Here is a 26711-nt window from a genome sequence, read left to right as displayed (position 1 = left end):
ATTCTAGATTAAGTGTTCTTCCATGCCGCGTTGATTTACAGGGTGTGTGGGGAAGGTTGCCCTTGCACCGGTTCAAAGGCCGGCCGGTATTCAAACACATCCGCCCAAACAGTACAGTCACAATGTGAAAAATATTTGACAAATAAATTGACCATTTAACCCGAAGCACTCACACCGATCTTCTCGTGTACATTTTATCTTCTTCATCTTCGTTTGTTTTTTTTCATCGCTGACTTTGTATGTGTGTGTTTAATAATATAACAAAATAGGCATAGAATAAACATATTTGACAGTTCAATATCGAGCTTTTACCATTCTTACCTACCAGTTCTGTTTGATTATGTATTTACTATCATGTTCACACGTCAAAATAACGACAATATCTACCTAACCTAACATAAAGCAATATTATTACGCATCTTGAAACAACTTTGTTAAAACAAATAAAAACAATAAAAGAATTTAAAACAAATAATAACACATTGTCTAAATACAATATACAAAAATAAACAATGTTATGATTACTGACAGAAATAATAATATAGCGGAACAGCTGTTATCAAGAAGTCATTTTGTAAATTTTCACCATAAACAACAAATATTAACAATGCTGTTAATAGACAATTTAATCAAAATAAAGCAGTAATCAAGAATCGAAAGTTGTGACTCAGAAAGAAATTCTTTATCCTATTAAATCTTTTGTTAAATCATTTTTTCCGTTAATAAAGTTTTTCCATGCTTCTAAATGGTTAATATTATAACCGTTGCTTTTGTTTATATAATAGAGCAAAGTTTATAGTGAGACAACCAGTCGGAAGTTGGTCAGTATGTTTTTCAAAACATTAACAAATACAATAGATACCGGTCGTAGCACAATGGCACTCTATCAAATAAATAATTGCTCTTATATTTTCTATTTCGACTCGGTTAATTGTCGTGAGAGTCAACGGACAAAGGCTTTAATTATTGAAAAGGTCACTTAAAAACAATCGGAAAATAATATTTATAGCCTCACAATAACATCACAAAAATATTTATAAGATAAATTAAGATAATAGTCATGTAGTAGAATTTATAGGTTAGGTTATATGCGTTAATTCATACGAATATTAACAGTTTCATTTGTGAATAGATATACACTATGCAGAAGACACTCATGGTACAATTATTGATCGCTTCCCCTTCTTAGATATTCGTATGAATCAATTGCAAGCAACGGGCCTTATAGAGTCTGCGTTTTCTTTATGATAAGTAATAATCATTGCGGAAGTGTAAAATAAAATGTTTTATTTAAATTTTAGGTTAGGTTAGGTGTCGTATTTTGTGTAAACTAAAGAAGACTGTACATAATATGGTGATCTTTAATCGTTTATGATAGTAAATAAATAATATTGATTTATTTTGAAGAGTCAAAAACACATCAAATAATGACAGCTATATCTCTGGTAATAACAGTCGAGGGCTACACCAGAATTAAATTCAACAAACAAGACATTATTGCATTTTGTTTTTCTTCTCTTTCAGTCGTTACTTCGTGACAACAATAAAAGAAAACATACAATATAACAGTAAGTATCTACATTGCATTAAATGGATTTTAATTGCGGTGTCACTACTGGTTTCAGATTTATGCTAACTGTCCAGTTATAAATTATACAGATTACAGTTATGATGTCCAAAAGGTAGCTGGTGGAAACCTAGTAGCCATTTGAAGGCGTTCCTGAATATATATTGGGTACATTATGCATTATATCAAGTAGAGTTTTTACAAAATATAATTAACTTCACGAATTTTTTATTAAATTTTATAACTCTTTTGAAGTAGGAAGCACCAATATTTTTGTTTGCTTATTTTACCGATAGATGTCAGTCATATTTTGCTAGTATTTTTTGATCTTTTGATGCACAAGGATCCCGGATAGAAAACATAGTTATTTGGCTATATATAACCATTATAAAGATGCTTGCTAGTTGAGAATAATGGAAAATGTAAGAATACTTTACTTCAATTCAACAAGCTTTAATTATGGGCGTATTTATATAAATATATTATATATTTGTTAGAAGGTTTTATGTGGTCATATTTAATGCCACTGCCCAAATAGGAAACACAGTTCTTTGGCTATATATAGCCGCCATGAAGATACTTTTTTGTATGTGATGAAAATTTTGAGAAACTTTACCTTGAAAGGCATATTTGTATGTTTTGTTATTATAGAAAGATTTGGACATCACAACATTAGTGTACAAGCAGAGGTAATAGAACGAGTAAGAATGGTATCAGCCTCGAATGACAGGTCGGTTCTTGAAGATGTGGTGTAAGATATTAATAAAAAGATGGATGACATAGTCGGTGGCGCTGCTTTCTCCTCCGTCCGCGCATAACGTAAAACTATAACCTCGCGCACGGAACAATTCTCATAATTCTCTTAATGCAGTAATAATAGTAATAGTAAACAGTATCGATGAGAGTCAACAATGGAGCGTTCGATCGCGTCGGCCGGGGGTCGCCGGCGTGGGCGCGGGCCCTCTCCAGGAGGAGGGGCAGCAGGAAGGCCAGCAGGAGGAGACGCAGCGCGGGGGAGGGCCGGGGGGCCCCCGACGTGGGGAGGGGCGGCTGGGCCCCGCACGGCGCGGAGTGCGGCTGGTCGCGCTTCGGCCTGATGCTGCAGCGCGGGCACAGCTGCACCCCCTCCGCCCCGCAGTGCGTGTAGCAGCACTCCGGCTCTCCGTAGTTCGACTTCAGCAGCTGCTCGCCCGTCTCCTCGATGTTGGGATCTGAAACGGGGATTCGATCACGCTTTAGCAGGAACTAAACACATATGAATATCCAAGCGGAACTTACAGATTTAACTTATAAATAATGTAGTCTATTGAACAGCGGGTTGTTTGGGTATGGGTGTTTGGAGGGACTTTCAAAAATGAACGATCCGTGTGGGAAAACGATTTATGTGAGAACGGTAGATCGGGGTTTATAATAAAATATAATATAATAATTATTTTTAGTGATTCTAGGAAAAAGATATGTTGGTAGATGGAATTTATTGTATTTTGTCATTGTGGTGGGTCCTCAATATCAGTCAGAGCCTTCGTCCTCCGAGTCTGTAAACCCACCACTAGCCCTTGGTGTGGCCATGCTGCTGACAATATTGTGATTAGTGACGCCATCTCTTGCTAGGTACTATAATTCATTTTATTAAACAATAGGTTTGAATCTTGACTAATTTATCTAACTTGAATAATTATTTTACAACTACTGTGTAGAATTATTATATTGACACACTAGAAAAAACTTAGTTCAATTAATTGATGTTTAGTAATATTTCATTGGGCATTGGAGCTCCAGCTGTCAGAGTTGATTTGTAGTGAATTATTATTACATTGGCAGTCTTGCATCAAACTGGCAGACATTTTTATAAAGCAATAGAATTCTAAATCTTAAAATAGACTGTACACAATCTGGACATTGTCATATCACTGTAAATGTATTTGACATTGTTGTGCTGGCAACTGAAGGTAGTAATGTATTGAATGTCAATATTGATGAATAGCTCGTAGAAAAGGTTTATTTATGTTACCTTCGTCTACCTACCAACCATAGAGAATAGAGATATTCTTTTTAATTACGGTAACCGTAAATCCTTTATTATAGCGGCACAGTTTTTTCATTTAGATAATTTTAATATTTTTTTCTTCAAAAACCCACTTCATATTGCACAGTGGCGAAGGATGGAGGTAGGCTGTTAAGATTCGACATAAATTTTGTATGAGTACTAAACTTTGTCAAAAATCTTTTCTGATAATCTACTCGGGACATAATTATTCATTCGTAGGTCATCATAGGTCCTTATATGTTTTTGTGTGAATGAAATTTTGTTAATGCATTTACAGTTCTCTCTAGTGGACAAAATTTTATTACAAAATTAGTTATAGGTACTCATAGGTGTCACTGTTAATTTATAAATTAAAATGATTCTCATAGATGGCAATACTCAACTCAATTTTAAATAAAATGTGGGTTGACATTAATTATCCCAGAGATCTTCATTTGAGCTTTATCATTGAATTTATAATACGTGAAAATAAAGCCATGTTTTGAAACTTGACAGGGATCATCAATGTGCTTCTCCGTCTGCCACTCATCACATCTTCACTGGGTATCTACCGTGTCAAAATAAATAAGAAAAATCTTTCAAAGTTATGCTGGCAGCGGATATATAGAGCTTACCAGAATGGATTGGCCAGATTGAACGTCAGACAGACGCAATTCCCTATCTATTCTCTTTCGACGTTGTCTTGTTCTGCGATTCTGTGATGTTGAAGTTGACAATGCACTTTGACATAATCACAGGACCATTTTTTCAGTGCATGACCATTGTCAGGTCAAATAGTTTAAATAGCACTTTATGTTAACTTATGAAACACGCAAATAAATACAATTTACTGAAAATCTTCTTACTGCTTACAACAGGGGCAGCTCTACCTTAAGGGTTCGTAGGGACCATCCCCACGTCGTTTTCATGTCAAAAATACACATCCAATATTTTTATCATTGCCTGCATGTTCTGTTAAGAGTACTCTAGTACCTACTAGAGTACCTAAGACTGTTCACCTACCAGCTGTCGCATCCAGAAGTAATTATCAAATGTGCGTGGGTTAACAGTTATAATTTTATTATTATTAGACACGTTAGTGACTGTTGTATCGTCTGCACTGTTGTCTTCCCCCACTCCAGCGAAATTCTTATGCTCGCTCAACAAAAAGCGTTAAATTTTGCTGGAGTGGGGGAGGAACAAACATTCGCTTGCTTGGGCGTTACAGTAGTCACAGAACTTTCATGTGGTAGAATACCGAAAGCAGTGAGACCAATCTGTTGAGAAGAAACGGGTCATGGTCCTCAGTCATGAGGTCCTGACTAGGGAATCCAATCCCGAGCCAAAATTCTGATCCCGGGATTTCGGGATTACAATTTGATAATCCCGGGATCCCGGGACTGGTCCCGGGATTGGAATTTTTTCCATTGTTAATACATTTTTTTTATATTTACAAATAACATTAATAAAATCGGTCAAAAATAAATCTAGTATAATTTATACTATTTAAGACAATTTTATACAATGTTTTCATTAGCTCGTATTCTTATTTGTCCGGTGGTTGTTTGTCCGGTACAAATCTTATAATCGATTTTTAACTAACTTCCCGGCTAGCTAGTGTATTTGAAACTTTTAGAATATACCAGAACACGATGCCAATGCATTCATTTAATACCTTTAGCCATCTTTTAAGCAGAATCGAATTCATTTTCAATTAATTCTATTTTGTATAGAAAGTTATATCAGAAAAATCCGTAAAAAGTTAAAGACTATTATTGGTTACTAATGCGGTTGTCCTAGCAACTAAATTATTAATATATACGTGCGTTACTATGGAAATCAAAATGAAATGGCAAAATGACATTTCAGTATTTTATATTTGTTTGTTTGTTTGTTTTTTATTTAATTCATACAAGTACAAGTTTGAGCATATTCAGTATAATAATTCAACAGAAAATTTAAAAACGTTGTATATAAAATGTTTTTTTTATCTTGTAATTATTATTGTTAATTATGTTAATTGTTCAATCTTGAAAATACATAAGTTTAATGGAGTAAATAATATTTTGATATAAATAATAATGTGAATTTAATATGAGATTGCTGTTTCTGGTAGTAAAAACTCATTAATTAAGTTAGCTAGATTTAAAATAGTAAAGCATATCGTGGTTGGTGTATGGCCTTTCCGCTTCATAAATCTAATTAATCAGCCAAATATGAAACTGCTGTAAAACTTATGAGATCATGGTGGAATTACTTTGTTAAAAGTGCGAAGAATTGTTTTATTCCAATCTTTCTCATTTTTATTGATTTATGTGAAAAAATAAAATGAATCGGCAGCTTACATATGGGTATAAATACAACTTTATCAAACTCAGTTTATTTCTAATTTAGTTATTTGTTATTAAAAGTATTTTTTCTGTTATTTTAGTTTTTATTTTATTTTCCATAAAAATTGATAAAAAATCAATCCCGAAATCCCGGGATTATGTTTACCAATCCCGGGATTCATAGGTATCGAAAATAGCTCGGGATCCCGGGATCCCGGGATTCGGGATCCCGGGATTGGATTCCCTAGTCCTGACGAAGAGAAAGAAAAAATAATATTCCATTCACCTTATTAATTTGTATTTTTTTCCGTTCCTGGGGGGGGGGGGGGGGGGTTCCGGACCCGAAATAGTTTATTATTGATACTTTTAAGGCGGTGGGAGTGGGTAAGGGTAACAAAGCTAGCGGGTGCCCATATAACATACCCAATACCCAGACACTCAGCACTTTGAGTCTAGTGATGAACACAGCCTGCAGTGGGTGGTCACATTCGTTATTGTGACCTGTCGCATCCACAATTGTTTATTGAATGCGCGTGGCCTAACGGTCAAAATTATTATTAGGATCGTTAGTGTCCGTTTGTCCGGAGGCGCTGTGTTATTTTTGGCCATATTAAAGGAAATACTGGATGCTCCAGACTAGAATACCGAAAGTGGGACCAAACCACTGAGAAGGTTTTTCGACAGCCAAATCATAAGAAGAAATATCCCAATCACCTATTTTTTTTGTATATTATTTAGTGTCAGGAGGCTGGGGGTCTGGAGCCGAATCCCCCCTCTCTTGTATGCGCGTTTGAAAGTGTCAAAAACTAAATATTATACTGACCAGTGGCGAAGAGTGCAGGTAAGCTATTAAGATTCGACATAAATACCTAATGGACACTAAACTTTGTCAGTCATATTTATTTGTTTTCGTTGAACTAATAATACAATTTGCAGATGGTGCTGGTTAGTTTTTTTAAATTCAATTAAATCCTGCCTAAACCAAACTATAACAGTTTACGTATTCTATGGGCGATCCGACAAAAATAGTGCACACTTTTTCAGTCATACTTATTTGTTTTCGTTGAATTATGAATACATCTGACAGATAGTGTTGATTAGTTTTTTAAAATTCATTAAGCCCTGCCTAAACCAAAACGTAATCGATACAAATTATTATTCTATTTATAAAATAATTACAAGATAAAAAGAATTTTGATATACAACGTTTTTAAATTTTCTGTTGAATTATTTTGCTCAATATGCTCAAACTTGTACTTGATATGAAGTAAATAAAAAACAAACAAACAAACAAATATATAATACTGAAATGTCATTTTGATTTCCATAGTAACGCACGTATATATTAATAATTTAGTTGCTAGGACCGCCCCCTTAGCAACCAATAATAGTCTTTTACTTTTTACGGATTTTTCTGAAATAACTTTCTATACAAAATAGAATTAACTGAAAATGAATTCAATTCTGCTTAAAGATGGCTAAAAGTATTAAAAGAATGCATTGGCATCGTGTTCTGATATATTCTAAAAGTTTCAAATGTCTAGCTAGTCGGGAAATAGTTAAAAATCGATTGCAAGATTTGGACTGGACAAACAAGAATACGAGCTAATAAAAACGTTGTAATATCTAGAATTATGTATGATTTAATATGGCATAATTTTAGATATTTTATAGGTAAACGAATATTTTTGACTATTATCTAATATGGCTTGGATTGGGCTGGGTTTAATTGAATTTTTACAACTAATAAACACTATCTACATACTGTAGCATTCTTTCTTTCGACCATGTCCGATCCTAATAGGATCATATGGGCCTCCACAGGGTGGAGGTTTGTATTAACAGATTTTATTTTTTACGAGAAATGGATGTCAGCCACTTGCTCAACCTATTAGGTCCATACTCTGACTCATACACAAATTGAAAAACGATATGTGTACTTGCCAGACCCAAGATTCGAACCTGGGACCCTCGACTCTATAGGCCGGAATTTAAGCCACGCGGCCATCGTTAGTTCAATTAAAATAAATACGTTTGACTGAGAAATTTTAGTGTTCACTATTTGTGTCGGATCTTAACAGCCGACCTCCACCCTTCGCCACTGATACTGACAGATTTACATTAAAAACAGCAATTTTATAGTTACACTCCTTTGACACGAACACCCTATTATAGACAGATATAAACATTATAACTTTGTCCCGATTTATTAATTCAATCCAATGTTGTTAGAAATATATTTATTTTTATTGAGTGCAAAATTGACCGATGACAGATTTTTAGATGTTTATTAATAATAAACAAGGCACATTGTGCATTGCGTCCGCTCTACAGCATTACGTTGCATGTAGTTAGGCCCCCCGGCCGGTCCTAATGGCACTAATTTGCCAAGGGGCCCCCCCGCGGGTCGCAAGGGGGCAAAGTCCTCGCTCATAGCACACACAGCACTGACAGTACGCACAATATATCGGCGCCACCGAACGCTGTGGACACTATATTCTTTGGGATTCGTATTGCAGGAGAATGATTGAAAGCTTTTGGGTCTACGACGATTCGGCGCCGGGACAACCGGGCGCTACGCAATCGAATGAAATTCGAAAATAAATAGACGTTCGTGAATTATAGGTACTTTTAAATATATATTTAATATTTGATGAGAATTTAAACATGCACACATAAATGAAGGCGTCCCCGGAAAAGGGGTCTATATTACTCTATATGCAAAAACAAAATTGTTCAGGAGAGGAAAAAAACGTTTTATTCAATCATGCGGATTTTTGGAGTATATCTGTGATAATAATTATATTCATGAAAACACTCTTTGCAATTAACAATTTTTTTTTTTTGGATAATAAAATAATCATAAAATATAGACCCCTTTTCTACGGTAAGCATTTTAGTGTTGCTAATATCTGAAAAAGTTTGGCAATTAAAATAATAAAACTTTCCAATGTCCTGAGAAATGCTATATATACCCGTTCTAGTCTAACTCTAAATACTTAAATTATCGACTTACAAACTTTTGGCAGCCACCCTACAATATGCAAAAATCAAATTGGGAAAGAACAAACAGACATATCTACATACTATTAACACTATCGACCGATGGTACTTCATGCAGTTTGAATTTAAATTCTGATGGATTTAAGTTTTATACTATTCTATTTGAGTCGTTTTTTGCGACCCGGGTTTCGCCTTTCGGCATTTTTAGGCACTGTGTACATTCACCAAAAGGAAAATAAACACTGACAACGAATACTATTTTGCTGACCAGTTAATTACCACAACTCGGTCAGTACCTACTCAAGACACGCCTGGCGTGTAGCAATTAGCATGATAATTAAATGTGGTAATAATTAACTGGTAAGCAGTGAATGTACATGCATCTAATGGCCACGCGCCAGGCGTTTTTTGAGCCCTGACTGTGTTAAATGACCAATCAAATATAACAAACAAATTATGAATAATTAAAGACGTGTTATTAAAAAAAACCCCCTACCTTATTAATATAATAATACACCCGATAAGCATATTATAATAAATCGTCAAAGCCTAATAATAGCTTAGTAATAATTATAAACAATAAAAATACTACTCTCAAGAGGTGTAAAATCGTCCTTTCTAGGAACAATGGTAATGTATTGGAAATTAATGGAGTTAACTAATGAGATATATCCAGTGGCGGCTCGTCCATATGCACTGCGAAACTGCAGCACCCCCAAGTAGGGAATCCAATCCCGAGCCAAAATTCTGATCCCGGGATTTTGGGATTACAATTTGAAAATCCCGGGATTGGCATTTTTTCCATTGTTAATATAAAAAATTTTATATTTACAAATAACATTGATAAAATCGGTCAAAAATAAATCTAGTATAATTTATACTATTTAAGACATTTATTGTTAATATTGTATACGTTCAATCTTGGAAATACACAAGTTTAACGGAGTAAATAATATTGTAATTTAAATAATAATGTGAATTTAATAGGAGATTGCTGTTTCTGATAGTAAAGACTAATGAATGTATTAGCGAGATTTAAAATAGTAAAGCAAATAATCATGGCATATTTATGGCCTTTCCGCTTCATAAATCTAATTAGTCAGACAAATATGAAACTGGCGTAAAACGTATGATATCATGGTGGAATTACTTTGTTACAAGTGCGAAGCATTGTTTTTTTCCAATCTTTCCATTTTTAATAATTTATGTGAAAAAATAAAATGAATCGGCAACCTACACATGGGTATAAATCAAACTTCATTCAAACTCAGTTTATTTCTAATGTAGTTATTTTTTATTAAAAGTATTTTTTCTGTTATATTTTCGCTTTTATTTTATTTTCCATAAAAATTGATAAAAAAATCAATCCCGAAATCCTGGGATTATGTTAATCAATCCCGGGATTCATAGGTATCGAAAATAGCTCGTGATCCCGGGATCCCGGAATTCGGGATCCCGGGATTGGAATCCCTACCCCCAAGCAAATTGAGAAAAATGTAATATTATAATATAGATAAATTTATGTATATTAGATATAATATGCAAATATCAATATTATTTAAGCTTGTGTTAAGCTCGCCCGCGCACTGATACATCCAATACTTATCATACACCGCGATACTAATATCAGAAAATGATGCATCGCGTGATTTTATGCAGTACCATTTTCGATGGAATATGCTCGAATGGGCGAAGGAGGGGGGCGGGAAGCGGAGCTAGCAGCTGGGAGCTTAGTCTTTTATTGTTGTCGGGTACAGCAGCTCTGAGCTAGACGCAACGCGCGGCATGAAAGCTGTCGAGAGCAACTAAACGGTGATAGACCTTCTTTCAAGGAAAAAATACAGATGAATCAAATTTATAATGAAATAAAAACACATATAATGTTTAATTTTATTAATTTTGATGTTAATGTAAAATATAATCCAAATATACATTTATTTTTTATTTTTAATCAACCGCAGCACCCCCAGATATAATATCAATGAGCCGCCACTGGATATATTATCAATGATTACATTCTTTAAAAGTTATTCATACTGTATGTGTTCAATAATTTATTTATACTTATAGTTAATAATAAGATACGGATGGTTGGCTCACCTAGGCAGAGAAAGGTGGGTTCACCGGCGTACTGCGTGGGATAAGAAGGCGCCCTGTCTCCGGGCAGGAAGTAGGGGCAGGTCTGCTCCACGTCCTGGCAGACGGAGAGGCAGGGCTTGACGCGGAGGCGCTCGTGGGCCTCGTCGTCGGGGCCCAGGCCGCGCCTCCGCCGCCCTAACCGGTTGTCCAGGTCCTTCTTCGTCTCCACCACCTTGTGCTCCGGCCTGCCGTCCCCCTTCTCGTTGGAGGGCCTGCCCGTGACGAAGCCCTCGCCGAAGGAGACCGCGGAGCCGTTGCCCGAACTGAACCTCGCGCGGGCGTCACTCGCGGGTCCGGACGACGGGGCGAACTCGTAAAGCGAAAAGTTCCCCACCCCGTACGAGAGGTCGTCGTCCGAGAAGTAATTCTCCGCGAACAAGTCTTTATTTTCATCATTTTCTATTAACAATTCGTAATCATTATTATAATTAAGATTATTATAAACTTTTAACTTCGTGTTTTTATTATTTGATGCGTATCGTTTGTAATTGTCTTTGGACGTGGATCTCTTTTTGAGAGGCGGCGGGGCCGGAGGTAGGGGCCGAGGGGAAGGATCGGCGGCCCCCCCGGTTCGGTCGCCCTTCCACCTCGGCCCCGCTTCCACTGAGCCCGAAGACACGAACAGCGGCAGCAAAGAACTGCACACCCACCGCCGGTACGCCTCCTGGAACACACACAACATATCAATCAGAACAACATCATAATATTCAGACATGCACACAGAAAAATGGTATGTGGGGTGGTTAACAAAATCTTCCGCACTTTTCCGAGTACATTCCCCATACCCAGACACTTTGAATCTAGCTAAAAATACATGGTCCGCAGATATAACTAGGGGTGTTCACTTACGAGTTATTGCGCATAGTAATTAAGATCGTTAGTGTTCGTTTATATCGTCGATGCAATCTTTTTTTTGGACATAGATGATGCCGAAGGTCTTTCGCTGACATATGCCTTGCTTGTTGTAGAATACCGTGAAGAGTGTGAGAAGCTTTTGAGAAGGATGTTTCACAGCCAAATCATCAGGACCACGATCCATAGTTATGATGTCCTGATGAAGATTAATAAATGTTCCATTCACCTAAATTATTCGAAATCTTTCGTTTCTATTGGGGAGTTCATAATACCTAGCAGTTTCCATTGACTTTTACTCCGCTTCAGTGGCGCACCCAGGGGGGGGGGGGGGGCAAGGGGCCTTGCCCCCCCAAAAACATTGAAATTGAAAGCCAATAGATTAGACAAATAAAAACACGACAAAAAAATGATTTGAAATTCTCCAGCACACTCTTTAGAAAAATTTCTTAGATTTTAATTTCCAACACAAAAATTTCGAAACACTTATGTTAGGTTTTTTTAGAAACCCAATACCTAAGGGAACTGTCAAAGTCCACCCGAATTCCGGAGTGGTGTAGGCCATGGCTGGGGAGGGCTGACAGGGCTCTAGCCTGGGGGCCCGGGCTGTGGGGGGCCCGGCGTGTCGGGTTGACCAGATAAGTGAGATAAACACACATCATAAATTAGCTTTAACAGTAAAAAAGTCGCCTGTGGCGCTATTACACTTCATGGCCATGAACATTTTTAATTACTTATATAGTTGTGTAATATATTTTTTGATTATTATGTGTCGATACTCGACAGCTCCATTATTAAAGTAGATGTATTAAAAATCACCAATAATTCACTGTATAAGTACCCTTAATTTGAACTAAAACACAATTTGAAAAACGTTAATGTAGTGTTTCACACTGCATTTAATCTTAGCGGTAGGTAGGGGGCCCGCCAAATATCCTAGCCTGAGGGCCCGTTTCAGGATGTGGGGACCATGGTATAGGTACACCGAGTGCAATAGACAAAAGACCGATAAACGAGAAATTTAGCTGTGAAGAAGAAAAGAGCATATGGGACTAATTTACATTCTCCTCCTTGCCCCCCCCCCCCAATATTAAATCCTGGGTGCGCCACTGCTCCGCTTACTTAGTACGTTTAGCTTTTCGTCACCTCAACCGCACTCTTCCAGATATAATCCTTATGACTGTCCGTACTTTGATTAATTATAAACGAAACATACATAAGGGTGTTCACCTACGAGTTATTGCAGGCTGGCGCATTCACAATAGGCTCGTAAGCAGTGACGTCCCGTGGGGTAGGCAGATTGAGCGTCGCTTGGGGGCGGCAGTTACCCGAAGGGCGGCAAATCGAGGAGAATCATTTCGTATAATATATAAATAGTTACCTAAACTTAGTAATAACGAAAATATCTTTCCGTCAAAAAAATCAGCTTAGCTTGGAAACAAAATGAATTAATTATTAATATAAAAGGTTTAATAGCATTTATCGATTTAATAATGCTTAAACCTTTGCGATCACAGGCTAAAAATATCATTACAAAAGTTTTGTGAAGAAGAAAAGTGACAAGGATCGCCATTAATTACTCAAGACAGCAAATTAATGTACCTATAGCAAAAATTACATGTAAGAAACCATTGTATTACCAACATCAAAAAATCTCCACTTTCGAGGAATTAAAATTTAATTTTGTATGTCTAGTGGTAGGTACCTTTATACTTTGTTAGTAATGTATCCATATAACATAATATTTCTTAGATATTGGAGTCATGAAAGGATCATAAAAAATACTGTATAAAAATGGCATTTTGGCGCTGCCTAGGGGCGATATTTTGTCTAAGGACGTCACTGCTTGTCAGCCATAATTATTAGGATTTTTTATTGAGATTAAACGAATATTTTTTGACTATCATCTATTATGGCTTTGATTTGGTAGGGTTTAATTGAATTTTAAAAACTAACGAACACCATCTACACGTTGTAGTATTTTTAGTTCAATGAAAACAAATACGTTTTACTGACAAAGTTTAGTGTGCACTATTTAAGTCGGATATTAACAGCCTATTTACATCCTTCGCCACTGGTCGTCTTATATTCATTTTTGAATAAAGCTATATAGGCTCTTCATAATAATAGCTGATAGTTTTGCCAAAAGCTTCCATCCGTTCTGTGTGGTTGGGCTAGTCTTAATATGCAACTTTTTGTTTGTTTTCTCTCTTCCACATCTCGGCCATTAAAACCGACTCGAACACAACGAGGTATGATAGTCCAGTGTCTGCCAAACTTATTTACGTGACGGTACATTGGGGAAGGGGACAATTTAGTTCGTGACACATCAAATAAAAATCTCAAAATATTAAATATACCTAGGCATGTACTTACTTAATATGAATAAAAAAATCTAATGCCAGCTTGGCGAGCCGAATAAATCGTCCGATTTGTCTATGCTCTGCTACTGATCAACGAACGAATAAAAAAGTCGAGCTGTCAAAAGTCAAAAGTTGCGATTATCGTAATGTCTTCTGATAATCCTACAATTTTGTGTTATTTATATATAGACTTGCATAAAATAATAGAGCAATGAAGACAACACAAGTTTTACGTTTTCTTTTATGAATTTCATAAATACAAATAAAAAAATAATTGATAAATCTCTCATTTTCTAATGTGTAAATTTGTTAATGTTTAAAACAATTACAGATTTTTTCGGTCCGAATGATCGCGTATTAATGTCAAATCGATTTTGCATAGTGATCGACGGACGAAGTCTGGCAACTCGGAGAGTAAAATATCAAACATGTTTGAAATCCAACGAGCCTGGTCTGCCGATTAAAAAGTCCTCAGATCTGGGGTGCTCCACGCGAAAAAAAAAGTCCGAAGACTGTAAATCATCTGACTTGCGTGCCAATGGAGCGCCGGCATTAGTATATCTAACAAGACTCCAAAACCGAAACCCAAAATGCTGACAGATCCGTTTTTCAAGTGTATTAAGTACATTTTCTTCCACTGTTAATGTCAGGTGTGTACCGTTGTATCTTACACAAGGATTGATGGCAGTCCATAAGTCCCACAATGAGGGGGCTAACAGGGCCCTTATCTGGAGGTTAGGGGAGGCCTGGCGTGGTGGGTCAACCAGTTAAGTAAGATAAACACACCACAAATGTACTCTAATAATAAAAAAACGTCATTTCGCTTAGACTTTTTAATATAATATTATGTGAATGTGCGATGCATTGTGGTATAATGATTTTTATAATTAAAATGATCATTCCTGTGTATAATTTTATTTTATAATTATTTTAAGTGAGTTTCCTGTGGCTATTGATCATACAAGGCTCGCATGTCACTTGGCAATCACAAAATGGGGTCACCATCAGTGTTTTATTATTTGAAGCAGAGTGCCGACGACTCAATAATATTATTTAAGTGGATTTATTTAAAAATACAAAAATCGTTAAAAATACCCTTAATTAGACCTCGGGGAAGCTCGGAGTAACGCAAAATACCATTTGGGGAACACTACTATAGAACATCACACTACCCTTAACCTTAGCGATATGTAAGGAGGCTCCTGGCATCCTTGGGGACCCAATTTCGGGGACCATGGTAATAACTATGTTATTCTACGCACAGTAGACAGTCTAGCTGGTCTACCGGATAAGAAGCCCAACTAACGAAGCCTTCAATTTTTAGCGCTAGTTTGATTCCGGTTGTGCATCACTTTTTTTATAAGATATCTATTGTAGTGCATGTTGACTTTTTTTAGTGATATATATTTTATAAAAAATGTAGAATATAATATTTTCTGCACAATATTGTAGCAATGTAATAGTAAAATCCCGCTTCAGGATGTGGAGGACAGCACACTCGCACATTTGATAATCAAAATATGGATGCAGGGAGCTTTTTAACAGTCTTCTGCATTTCTGATAAAATTTTAAATATACCTACATATTTCGCGGTACACCCGGAACCTCTTATGGCACACAGTTTGGCAGATACTGAGTCGTTAGTGGAGTTGTTCAACGCTCTGTCCTATTTATTATCAAAGTAAGATGCGCTTAACCACGGGCACCGCATACAGAATAATAGTAAGGGAGGGGGGAATATCCATAATATTTTTTTAGTTGGCGGCCCACGTAGTCCAGTATGTAATGCCAGCGCTCCATTGGCGAGCAAAAAGTCCAAGGATAATAAATCGTCCGATTTGTATATGCTCTGCTACTGATCAACGAACGAATAAAAAAGTCGAGCTGTCAAAAGTGAAAAGTGTCGATTCTCATAATGTCTTCCGATAATCCTACAATTTTGTGTTATTTATATTTAGACTTGCATTAAATAATATAGCAGTGAAAACAGCACAAGTTTTACGTTTTTTTTATGAATTTCATAAATACAAATAAAAAAATAATTGGTAAATCTCCCATTTTCTAATGTGTAAATTAACAAATTAATCAATGAAAATGTTTAAAACAATAACAGATTTTTTTCGGTCCGAATGATTGCGTATTAATGTCAAATCGAATTCGCATAGTGATCGACGGACGAAGTCTGGCAACTCGGAGGGTAAAATGTCAAACATGTTTGAAATACAACGAGCCTGGTCTGCGGATTAAAAAGTCCACAGATCCGGGGTGCTCCACGCGAAAAAAAAATCCGAATACTGTAAATCGTCTGACTTGCGTGCCAATGGAGCGCCGGCATAAGGCACTGGCATTACACCCGGGGGCTCCGGATTCGATCCCGGTGATATCACACTATATTTACATAATCAAATATGTGAATTCACCAAGCCTGAGGGTTATGCCACTCTAATTGGGTTTCATGGCCTATTGTGGTGTTTAATAAAGAAACATAGTGATTTTTAACGCGGTGGGTGGAGGCGGGGTTAACAAAATCTAGCTGGTGCCATTGACTTCCACATTTATCCTATCTACTATTAATAAAGACGCTTCATACCAAGACACTCCGCACTTTGTGTCTAGCTATAAAAACCTGGCCCGCAGGTATAAAATTAAAGATGTTCACCTACGAGTAATTGCGATCTGGCGCATCCACAAGTGGTTATCGAATGCGCGTGACTTATCTGTCATAATTAATACGATATAGACTTTCACATTTACCCTGAAAACTACTTAAAGCGTATCACTGCTTCAACCGTAGACCCCTGTATTTTCCGGTTACATTTTCAATATCACACTCCACACTTTGTGTCTAGCTATAATAACATCTGCTTGACAGGTATAAGTAAGGGTGCTTACCTACAAGTGGTTATCAAATGCGCAACGGTCAAAATTATTAGGATTATTATTGTCCGTTTGTGCCATCGGCGCTGTCTTGTGTTTTCAAATTCAAATTCAAATCAAATTTATTTATTTTTACATATAATGAACATAACAAATTACAAATTCAAAGCGTTCACGACATGACATAAAATAAGTGTTAACAATTATTTTAAAAATAAAAATACAGAGAGATGTGACTTAATAATACAATAAGAAATAAAATAAAGCAACAAAAATTAAAGTAGATGAAAGCACACAGGGTGAATTATCGATAGACTCTATCTTAAAAACATATAAAACAACGTCCACCTAAATTCACCTCACGTAAGTGGAGTATATCAATATCCGAATTTTGAATACGTCACATCAGAATATTAAAGTAAACATTGGATTCCTCGGATGATTGCACCAATTATTCATGAGTGCCACTGACATGGACCTTTGTACCGTATAATAACGAAAGGAGCGGGGGGGGGGGGGTAGATTCACTTAAATAATTTGTAGATATTCGTGTGTACATTCAGTTGTATTAATATATTATTCTTTTTAGCACCACAACATGTCATTAGGTGTTTGTATTTTCAAAATTATGTATGCTCAATAATTAGAATGGTACATTATTAAAATCTTGTGTATTATTCGTTGAATAAAAGAAAATCAAAATTATTAGCAAGTTCAAGTACGTTACAACAGAAAATATTGAAATGATCCGTGACGTCCGTTAGTAATTAAAGTAATAAATACTTTAATTTAGAATACAAAATCCGATCGCCTACCCTAACTCAATTTGGAGACCGCTTATGAGCAGGTATTACAAAGGTCAACAGTTAAAATTTGTCGCAATTAAGAATGGCAGACGTAGCATAGTGGTAAATCACAGGGCGCGAGACGCAGGTTCAATTCCTGCCAGATGTCTTACTTTTTTAAAAAAAGATTTTTTTCTATTGGCTATAGTTTCCAGTGGCGAAGGGTGACTTTTGGAAAGAGGTAGGCTGTGGAGATCTAATAAAAAGAATACACTTGTCAGGTATAGGTACTTACGAGAAATAAGAAGATAATACGATATTACTACTAATGACAACGACACACTAATTTAATGAAACTTCAAAAACTCACCGACGACATAAAATTAAGCGACCAGTTTAAATTAAGTACGTATTTTTTCAAAACATTTATAAACATCAAAAATCATTAGATAAAAGTTCGTTTTATTTTTAAAAACAGTCTATATTTATTAACATTCGATTAAACACCATAGAAATTATTTTTTTTAAATTATCTGATTATTAATTATTTAGTCTTAGGCTCTGCGATCGGAGCTTACCTTAGTTCTACAATTCGATAGACTGGGCGAGGCTACGTGACGTAAAGTCCATGTGAAAAAAATTGAGAATTATTTGAAACATAATCCGACATTTATTTACGTCAAGACAGATGGCGTGCTGTGGTATATTTTTTAAAACCTTTGCAGATTGCTTTTGTAATTATCTGTGTAATATATTCCTACACATACGACATCTATCGTTGGAAAAAAAAATATTTTATAGAATAATTAATCAAATGATCATATAAATAAGTCAATATGCAATTAAAAAATATTTTTCGTAAGAAGGTAGGCTTCAAATAAACACCTAGTATGGAGTCTTCGCCACTGATATTTTCTCATGAGTGTTTTCAAAATTATGTATGTTCAATAATTAGAATGCTACATTCTTAAAATCTTGTGAATTATTCGTTGAATAAAAGATATAGTTAATTAAACGCAATTTGATTTGATTTGGTTTGAAAAATTAACAGCCAATTCAATTTGAACATACTTCTTGTAAGGTGTGGAGGTTTTTTGTCAATATTGGTTCTTGAACTTAAGTTTTATGTTATATTCACATTATTAAAACTATTTATATTGCAAATATGGCATGGCGTCGTAAGATATTTGGTTAATTTTAAAGAGGGGGTCGCAATTTGTGAAAGGTTTGTGACCCGTGCTTTAATGAGAACAATATTTTGGGAAATATAATAGTTATTAGACGTATAAAGCTAATCACTGATACGATATTTTACTGCCGATGTGACACGGCGCAAAAATATTCAATCAAAGTACCTACTAAAATCCCAATAAAATCTTGCATAATCTAATTTGTCTCAAACAAAATACTCCCTTCATACAAAACGTTGTCAAATGACCACCGCGCCGTGGTGTAAATCGGAAGTAAAATTTTGCGTCCCGCTCTCCTGATGGCTTAGGCGCAGCGTGCGAAAGGGACGCGAGTATGAATGCTATTGCAACGGGATACGGGAAACTAACCCCTTTTCCGGCGAAAATTCGCTGTCAAAAACAATGCAGGTTTCAATAAAAAATAATATGTTCTCGTGCATAAATTATTGTAATATTATTATTATTATGGCAACTGCTTAATGTCAATTATACATTTCAACGACGTTGGAAACTGAATTAACATATTATTAATAACAATATGTCAACATTAGGAAACCTTAATAATTTTATAACATAATTTTACTACTACGACTACCTAGTTAATAGGGTTCCATATTATATTGTGACGATGATAAAAAGAGGATAATAATATATGTCATAATCAGCATTCACCGCGCAAAACATTTTCGACGTCTATCAATTTTCACAACTAGTCAAATAGTACCATATAATGACAACATCGCGTTTCGTTTGTGCTTGCATAATGAGATTAGCGTGACAATCAGCACTTTTACGTGTAAACAGTTATTATACCCCGTTTACACGTGCATGGATTTACTGTTGACAGAGTACAAAAGTAATATCGCGACCATGACAAGAAAATGTATGGGTAAACATCTATTATCCTGCAGTTTGCAAGATTGCATGCATGAATCAAAAAAGTTTGGAAGCTTCTGAATTTTCATGCGACAGTTGGATTTTTTCGATCTGCGCCTATGCAGTAGAACGATAATGGCGAACCTGTCGGCAAAAAAATTAACTACGAACGAATTTTCAGGTTGACCGATTTTCACTACCTGTCAAATAGTACGAATTAGTATCATAAAATGACAGCATCACGTCTCGCTCGCTCTTAAAGAATGAATTGGAGAGACAGTCAGCACTTTTATATGTAAACAGTTCTTTTCACGATAGTTTAAAATACTCACTATTGCTGCTAATGAATTCATGCACTTGTACGGGCGCTATTATCGCGACAGTTTAAAATACACACTATGCCAGTAAATCCATGTATGTGTACAGGCGCTAATATACTATGAATTTAAGGCTTATTTTGCGAAATCTGCACATATAATGTGAAGTTTCTACAATAATGATACCGCAATGTCAAGTCACTTGGTAGCTAACTTCATCAATTGTCTACTGTTCCCATTTAGGTCTAAGTTCCCCTTTGCTTCAATTTCATAATTTAAACATATTATTCCATAGTGCGCCGGTTAATAAAAATAGCGTATCATAATTGATTGGACATGTCACTAGATTATAAGTTCCCGTTAAAAACACATCGCACCGAATTGCCATTATATTTATTATATTGTATCTTTTTAATTATTGAAACAGCAAAGTCTTTCATCTGCAACACCTATCCACCGCCGAAGTGGAATACATACACTTATATAGTGGGCTTAATCTCTATCTTCTTTCGACCATGTCCGATCCTAATAGGATCATATGGGCCTCCACAGAATAGAGGTTTGTAAACAGATTTTATTTTTTTACGAGAAATGGATATCAGCCACTTGCTCAACCTATTAGGTCCATACCCTGACAGACACAAATTGAAAAACAATATGTGTACTTGCCAGACCCAGGATTCGAACCTGGGACCCACGTTGTGATAGTCCAACGCTTAAACCGCGCGGCCACCGTGGGTGTCTATAGAAGTGGGTTTTTACTCCACTTGAGGTACTTTACCCCGGTTTCATTATCCTTAGATGCAGTGGCGGCTGGATGACTTTATAGGTGGCGGGGTTTACCAATTATTAATTATTAAATAATATACCTACCTACATACTTTATTATTATACATTATATAGGTACCAAGCTATTTAATATAGTAATATGATTTATATAAATAGGTAATTTTATATGTTAAATACCCCTTTCAGAATAAATAATATCATTATCTGAATCGTTACTCAATCACATCACGCAAGCTGTGTTTACACACTTCGGGGTTATTCGAATTACTCCCCAGTCGGTGCGTGTTCGAATCCTTCGTAGAACGAGATATGTACCACGGAGACGGGATGGTACACAGTTATCCCGGTCAGCGAGAAATAGACGCCATAGTTTTATTAATTTGCACATAGATATCAACTATTTTATTGGCCCAGAAATTTGACATTATACTATTACATATTTTACAATAATTTATAGATTTTATAATAATAATAATAATAAATATATCTATAAAATAGCGACGAGTTAAGATGTATAAAATAAATTATGTATTAAATTTAATCATACAATTAATTGTGTAGGTATATTATTAGGTATTAGACGTACATTTTTGACATAATAGGGATGTGGGGATGGTCCATACAAACCCCTAAGGTAGAGCCGTCCCTGCTTAGATGGGTGGACCTATGGTCCCCATAAAGGGGGAGCCGACAGGACTCTAGTTTGACAACTTTAAGTGGATTTATTAAAAATACACTGAATTCACTGAATTTGCCTGGAACACCATTTGGAAAATGCTACTGTAAACCGTTACACTATCTTCAATCCTAGCAATAGGTAAAGGGGCCCACTTCAGAATGTGGGGGCCATGGGTGGACCACATAAAAAAATACACTATTTTTCAATGACAAATCTATTTCCTGCATTCAAACTTAAATGATCTACGCACGGACGCATACAGCGTACAAGTATTGTTTAAATAACTGATATAATAATAATTATTGTAAGTGTGCCAATACACTGAATTATTCTCGGGCGAAGGGTTAAACGTCAAATGGCAATGGACACTGTGAATATCCGGTTTCCGCAATGAAAGAAACGTTGCCATTTGTCACCCCTCTATAATTCGAATTGGATATTATTATTGACGTGAAACCTTCTATAGAAAACCTCTGTGCTACGAATGAAATGAACATACAATTTTATTTTTATAACGGATATCTATACGACAACATTTTTTTGAACTTTATCCAAAGACACAAAAATGAGATTAGAACAAAACTAACTACCTAGATATTAATAAAATATATAAAAATACGGTGACTCTCTGTTGTGTGTTTGTCTATGGAATTGAAAAGCGAGCGCTTAGTTTCTATCCCCCTAAAACGGCTTTTGAAAATTTTTGAGTTCGATATGTATTAAGATAGATACTTTTGTTACTTATATGATGGCCAAAGATTGAACTTTAAATAACGCCAAAAACCGTCAATACGTCTGATTAAAAATTAGGGTAAATTTCAAAACCCCCTAAAATGGTTGGGTGTGCTTTTAAAATACCCGTAAAATGGAAAGCCAAAACACTCTTTGGAAGAATTAAAAAATAAATACATAAAATTCACAGATTTAATATACCTATGAGTTATACATACGAGCTAGTGAGAAAGCATTTCACACATTTATATTCTCCGCAATATGCGTTGGAGTAAGAGATAGAATGTCTACGGCTGAAGTAAAAAAATTGTACACGTCGCCAGTAAATATTGGTTTGAATGACTCCATTTATTCAAAAACTGCGAGCACTTGTTGCTTAAATTTATAGAAAATATGATTAACTATGTTGTGTTTAAATTTGGTAGCTGTACTAAGAAGCAACGTGATGGTATGACAGTTTCATAGTTAGGTTAATAATAATAAAATTGAGGTTCTACTGTGCGTTATAACAATATGCAAGAAACACGGCTTCATTTTGATATAATACACATTCTCTTTATATTATTACTCTGAGCCCTAAATTGTTTTCTATAGGTATGGACCGCTATGCCAGGAGATGTCACGGATAGTCAAGGATTTTAAGATGTTGTTGTATATATTATGCATCCTCAAAGTTCCTCGGGAAAGGACCAAAAAATTCTGCGTAGCATAAAAATCAGAAAACTACTATACCCCAGTGTCATTACAAGAGGACAAAACAAAAGTACAGCATTTGCCAACTTGTCATCAAATAAAAGATCAACATTAAACGTAGCTCATGACGAAGCCACATTTCGTGGCTTAAGAACCTTTATGAATGGTACAAGAGCAGCTCCATTAGGTAGCAGATGGCACGATAAGAAAAAGATAATAATATCTTATATTGTTTCAAATTGAGATGTTTACAAAATATGTATTTTCATTATGATAGTATTAAAATACGTTTTTGATTTGGAACAGCCTGTAATGGAAAATAGCTGGCGTGTAATTGAAAAGTCTAGCAGCCCCGCAAATTTTCCCAGAGTGCATCTAGCCACCGGCGCGTCGTTGTAACAATTACGTTGGCAGACCTGACAAGTTAAGAGCGGGACCTTATTTAATATCCGGGAAATTCCCGGTAGAAGGTACAGAATAGATGTGACGGCAATAGATATTGTCGATTGATACTTAGCCTGTCATCTTTTATCGCTTGCCATCCCAGGACTTTCCGCGGAGTCTTAAATGCAGGAGAGTGGCTATTTTTATTACATCGACATATAAAAAGGAGGATAAGTCAGTGCACACCGTGAATCTGCGATTAGGACACGGACGGAATTGAACCTTTGGATCATGAATTTGAATTTAGGTGTTTTTGAAGTTATACTTCTTTAGGCGCATTTGGAAAATCACATCAGAGTGTATTTTTGGCGTGTGACATGTAACACATAATTTATTTTTTCACAGAAAAAAACGCACTCAATTGGATTCAAACCACCGATTGTTCGGTTATCAGCCGAACGCACTACATTTACGCCACAGTAAGATATTGTAATCGTGACGATTATACCGTATAATATTATAGTTTAGAATTGTTCCGTTGCCTAAGCAGTGAATTTATTATTGTCGGCCATTTGCAATTCCTTACGTAAACAAATTTGACATTTGGTACTTTAAAAATAAAAACAACGAGAAACCATTATATAATTTAGTAATATAAGTTAAAGTGCATAGAAATAAACCAACGGCGTTAAACCAATAAGCGGTCCTTTTTCTTGAGTGTGTTTTTTTAACAAGATAATTAAGAGCTAGTCGAAGAATCTAGGTTATCACAAGTTTTGTTTTTGTTTTGTTACGCCAAAGAAGTACAACTTCTAACGCGCATACATAAGTACACACCGATTTTTTAAAATTTAGTTGTAAGTAATGATATATAAATGTATATACCTACATATCAGTGGCGAAGGGTGGTGGTTGGCTGTTAAGATTCGGCATAAATGGTGCATACTAAAATTTGTCGGTCATATTTTTATTTGTTTTCATTGAACTAAGAATACAATTTGCAGATTGCGCGCGTTATTTTTTGAAATTCAATCAAACTCTGGATAAACCAAACCATAATCATTTAGCTATGCTATGGGCGATCCGACAAAAATAGTACACACTTTTTCAGTCATCTTATTTGTTTTTGTTGAGTCAATTATACATATTACAGATGGTGTTAGAGAGTTTTTTCGTAGTAGCGTAGTTCTGCCTACCCACACCATAATTGATAAAAAATATTGTTCTATCTATAAAACATCTAAAATGACGTATGGTTTAATGTCATAATTTTAGATATTATATAGATAAATGAATATTTTTTGACTATTATCTATTATGGCTTGGATTAGGCAGAGTTTAATTGAATTAAAAAAAAACTAACACAATCTATCTACACTTAGTAATATTAGTTCAATGAAATCAAATATGTATGATTAACAAAGTTTAGTGTGCAATATTTATTCCAGATCTTAATAGCCTATCTCCAACCTTCGACACTAATATATATATTTATATATATATATTCTATATAATACTACAACAACCCCAGAGGCCCAATGACAACAGTGTAGTGAAACAATTGTGTATTTAGTAATATAAGTGAAACAATCACAAATCCCCAGGTTTTAAGAAAATCACACATTTATATTATGACCACACCGGAATCGAAGCCAATGCTTTACTCACTGTAACACGAGAGGCGTAAAAAATGTAAATTAGTGTAAAATGTACCTACATCCAGAAATATATAGGACAATGATAAGATAAACCACGATTTTCACTACAAGACATCGGGGAAATATCTTATTATTGATGATACAAAAGTGAGTAATCAGCTCACCGCTGAGCGAGGTGGATGTACTTTCGCAACGTTAATGCATTAGCACCATGGCACTCACAAGAGAGGGGCTAGCAGGGCTCTAGCCTGGGGGCCCAGGCTTAAGAGGGACCCGGCGTGGCGGATCGACCAGCCAAGTGAGATAAACACACATCACAAAATTGCACTAATAGTAAAAAATGTCGCCTGTGGGCTATTTTACATCAAGAAAATACAAAAATACAAAACTCGCTATAAAATACCGCAATTTTATCGTCACACAGCTTTTAAACTTAGAGATATATAGGGGGGCCCGCTTCAAGATGTGGGGGCCATGATTAGCACCACGTTAAACAAATTTCTGTCAGGTGACGTGAGCACACGTGTGCTCACGGTAAGCTCGCGCCATAGGCAAAAAGTGTGCAATGTCGTTTTACGTGGTATTTAAATTTAAATGTACCAGAGTCACACTGAAGTTAATTCACGCCAACATTTTTTTCCTGCAAATTTACACGTTTTTGAGTCACGTGGTTTCACGTATCTTTGATTTCAGTGCTTTTTGTAAGTGCTACTAATTAGTCAGTTCTTATTATTGAATATTGTAAATGTACTGTCATATGAGCTCACGTGGCGTTATGGTAATATGTTTCTAGCTTTGGCGTAAACGTACTGTACATAAATATAGCTTCCTATTTACATAATGTACATTTAAATGTGAGGTATACATTCTTGAAAAGGTGGTGCCACTTTTCGGGGCTCACGCATATGTCGCTCAATAAATACCGCCGACAATGAAACCAAAATAATAACAAGATAAAAAGAACTTTTTAAATACAACGTTTTTAAGTTTTCTGTTGAATCATATAAACTTGACTTGGCTGGCTTAAACGATCAAAAAAATTTGTACTTGGTAGAAATAATACTGAAATGTCACTTTGACATATTGATTTCCATAGTACCTAACGCACGTATATAGTAATAATTTAGTTGCTAAGACCCCAGACCCCTAGCAACCAATAATGGTGTCGAAATAACTTTTCATACAAAATAGAATTAACTGAAAATGAATTCAATTCTACTTAAGGATGGCTAAAAGTATTAAAAAAAGCATTGGCATCGTGTTCTGATATATCTTAAAGGTTTCAAATGTCTAGCTTGTCGGGAAGTTAGTTAAAAATTGATTGCAAGATTTGTACCGGACAAATAAGAATACGAGATAAGAAAAACGTTATAAAATAGCAGAACGTAGATATGATTATCGCAAGAAATATTATCATGAAACTGTTATTAAATAAGCAACATTAAAAATGA

General features: G+C 35.5%; 1 protein-coding gene across 1 annotated transcript in view; it reads right to left on the bottom strand.

Moving 5' to 3' along the window:
• Positions 1-2153: 2153 nt before the first annotated feature.
• Positions 2154-26711, bottom strand: part of Mid1 (calcium-permeable channel component Mid1) — a 200086-nt gene continuing 175528 nt past the window's right edge. Inside the window, exons 2-3 of the mRNA XM_085951167.1 lie at positions 11027-11729; positions 2154-2778 (exon numbers count right to left, since the gene is read on the bottom strand). Coding sequence (XP_085807293.1) covers positions 2393-2778; positions 11027-11729 — 1089 coding nt within the window. The 3' untranslated portion in view covers positions 2154-2392. The remainder of the gene's footprint in view (positions 2779-11026; positions 11730-26711) is intronic.

The sequence above is a fragment of the Rhyacophila brunnea genome, unplaced genomic scaffold (genome assembly GCF_057557595.1).
Source record: "Rhyacophila brunnea isolate RB1 unplaced genomic scaffold, BYU_Rbru_1.0 scaffold_24, whole genome shotgun sequence".
In the NCBI taxonomy this organism is placed as follows: Eukaryota; Metazoa; Arthropoda; class Insecta; order Trichoptera; family Rhyacophilidae; genus Rhyacophila; species Rhyacophila brunnea.
Note: the sequence above shows the minus strand (reverse complement) of the source record. Positions and strands in the feature narration are given on the sequence as shown.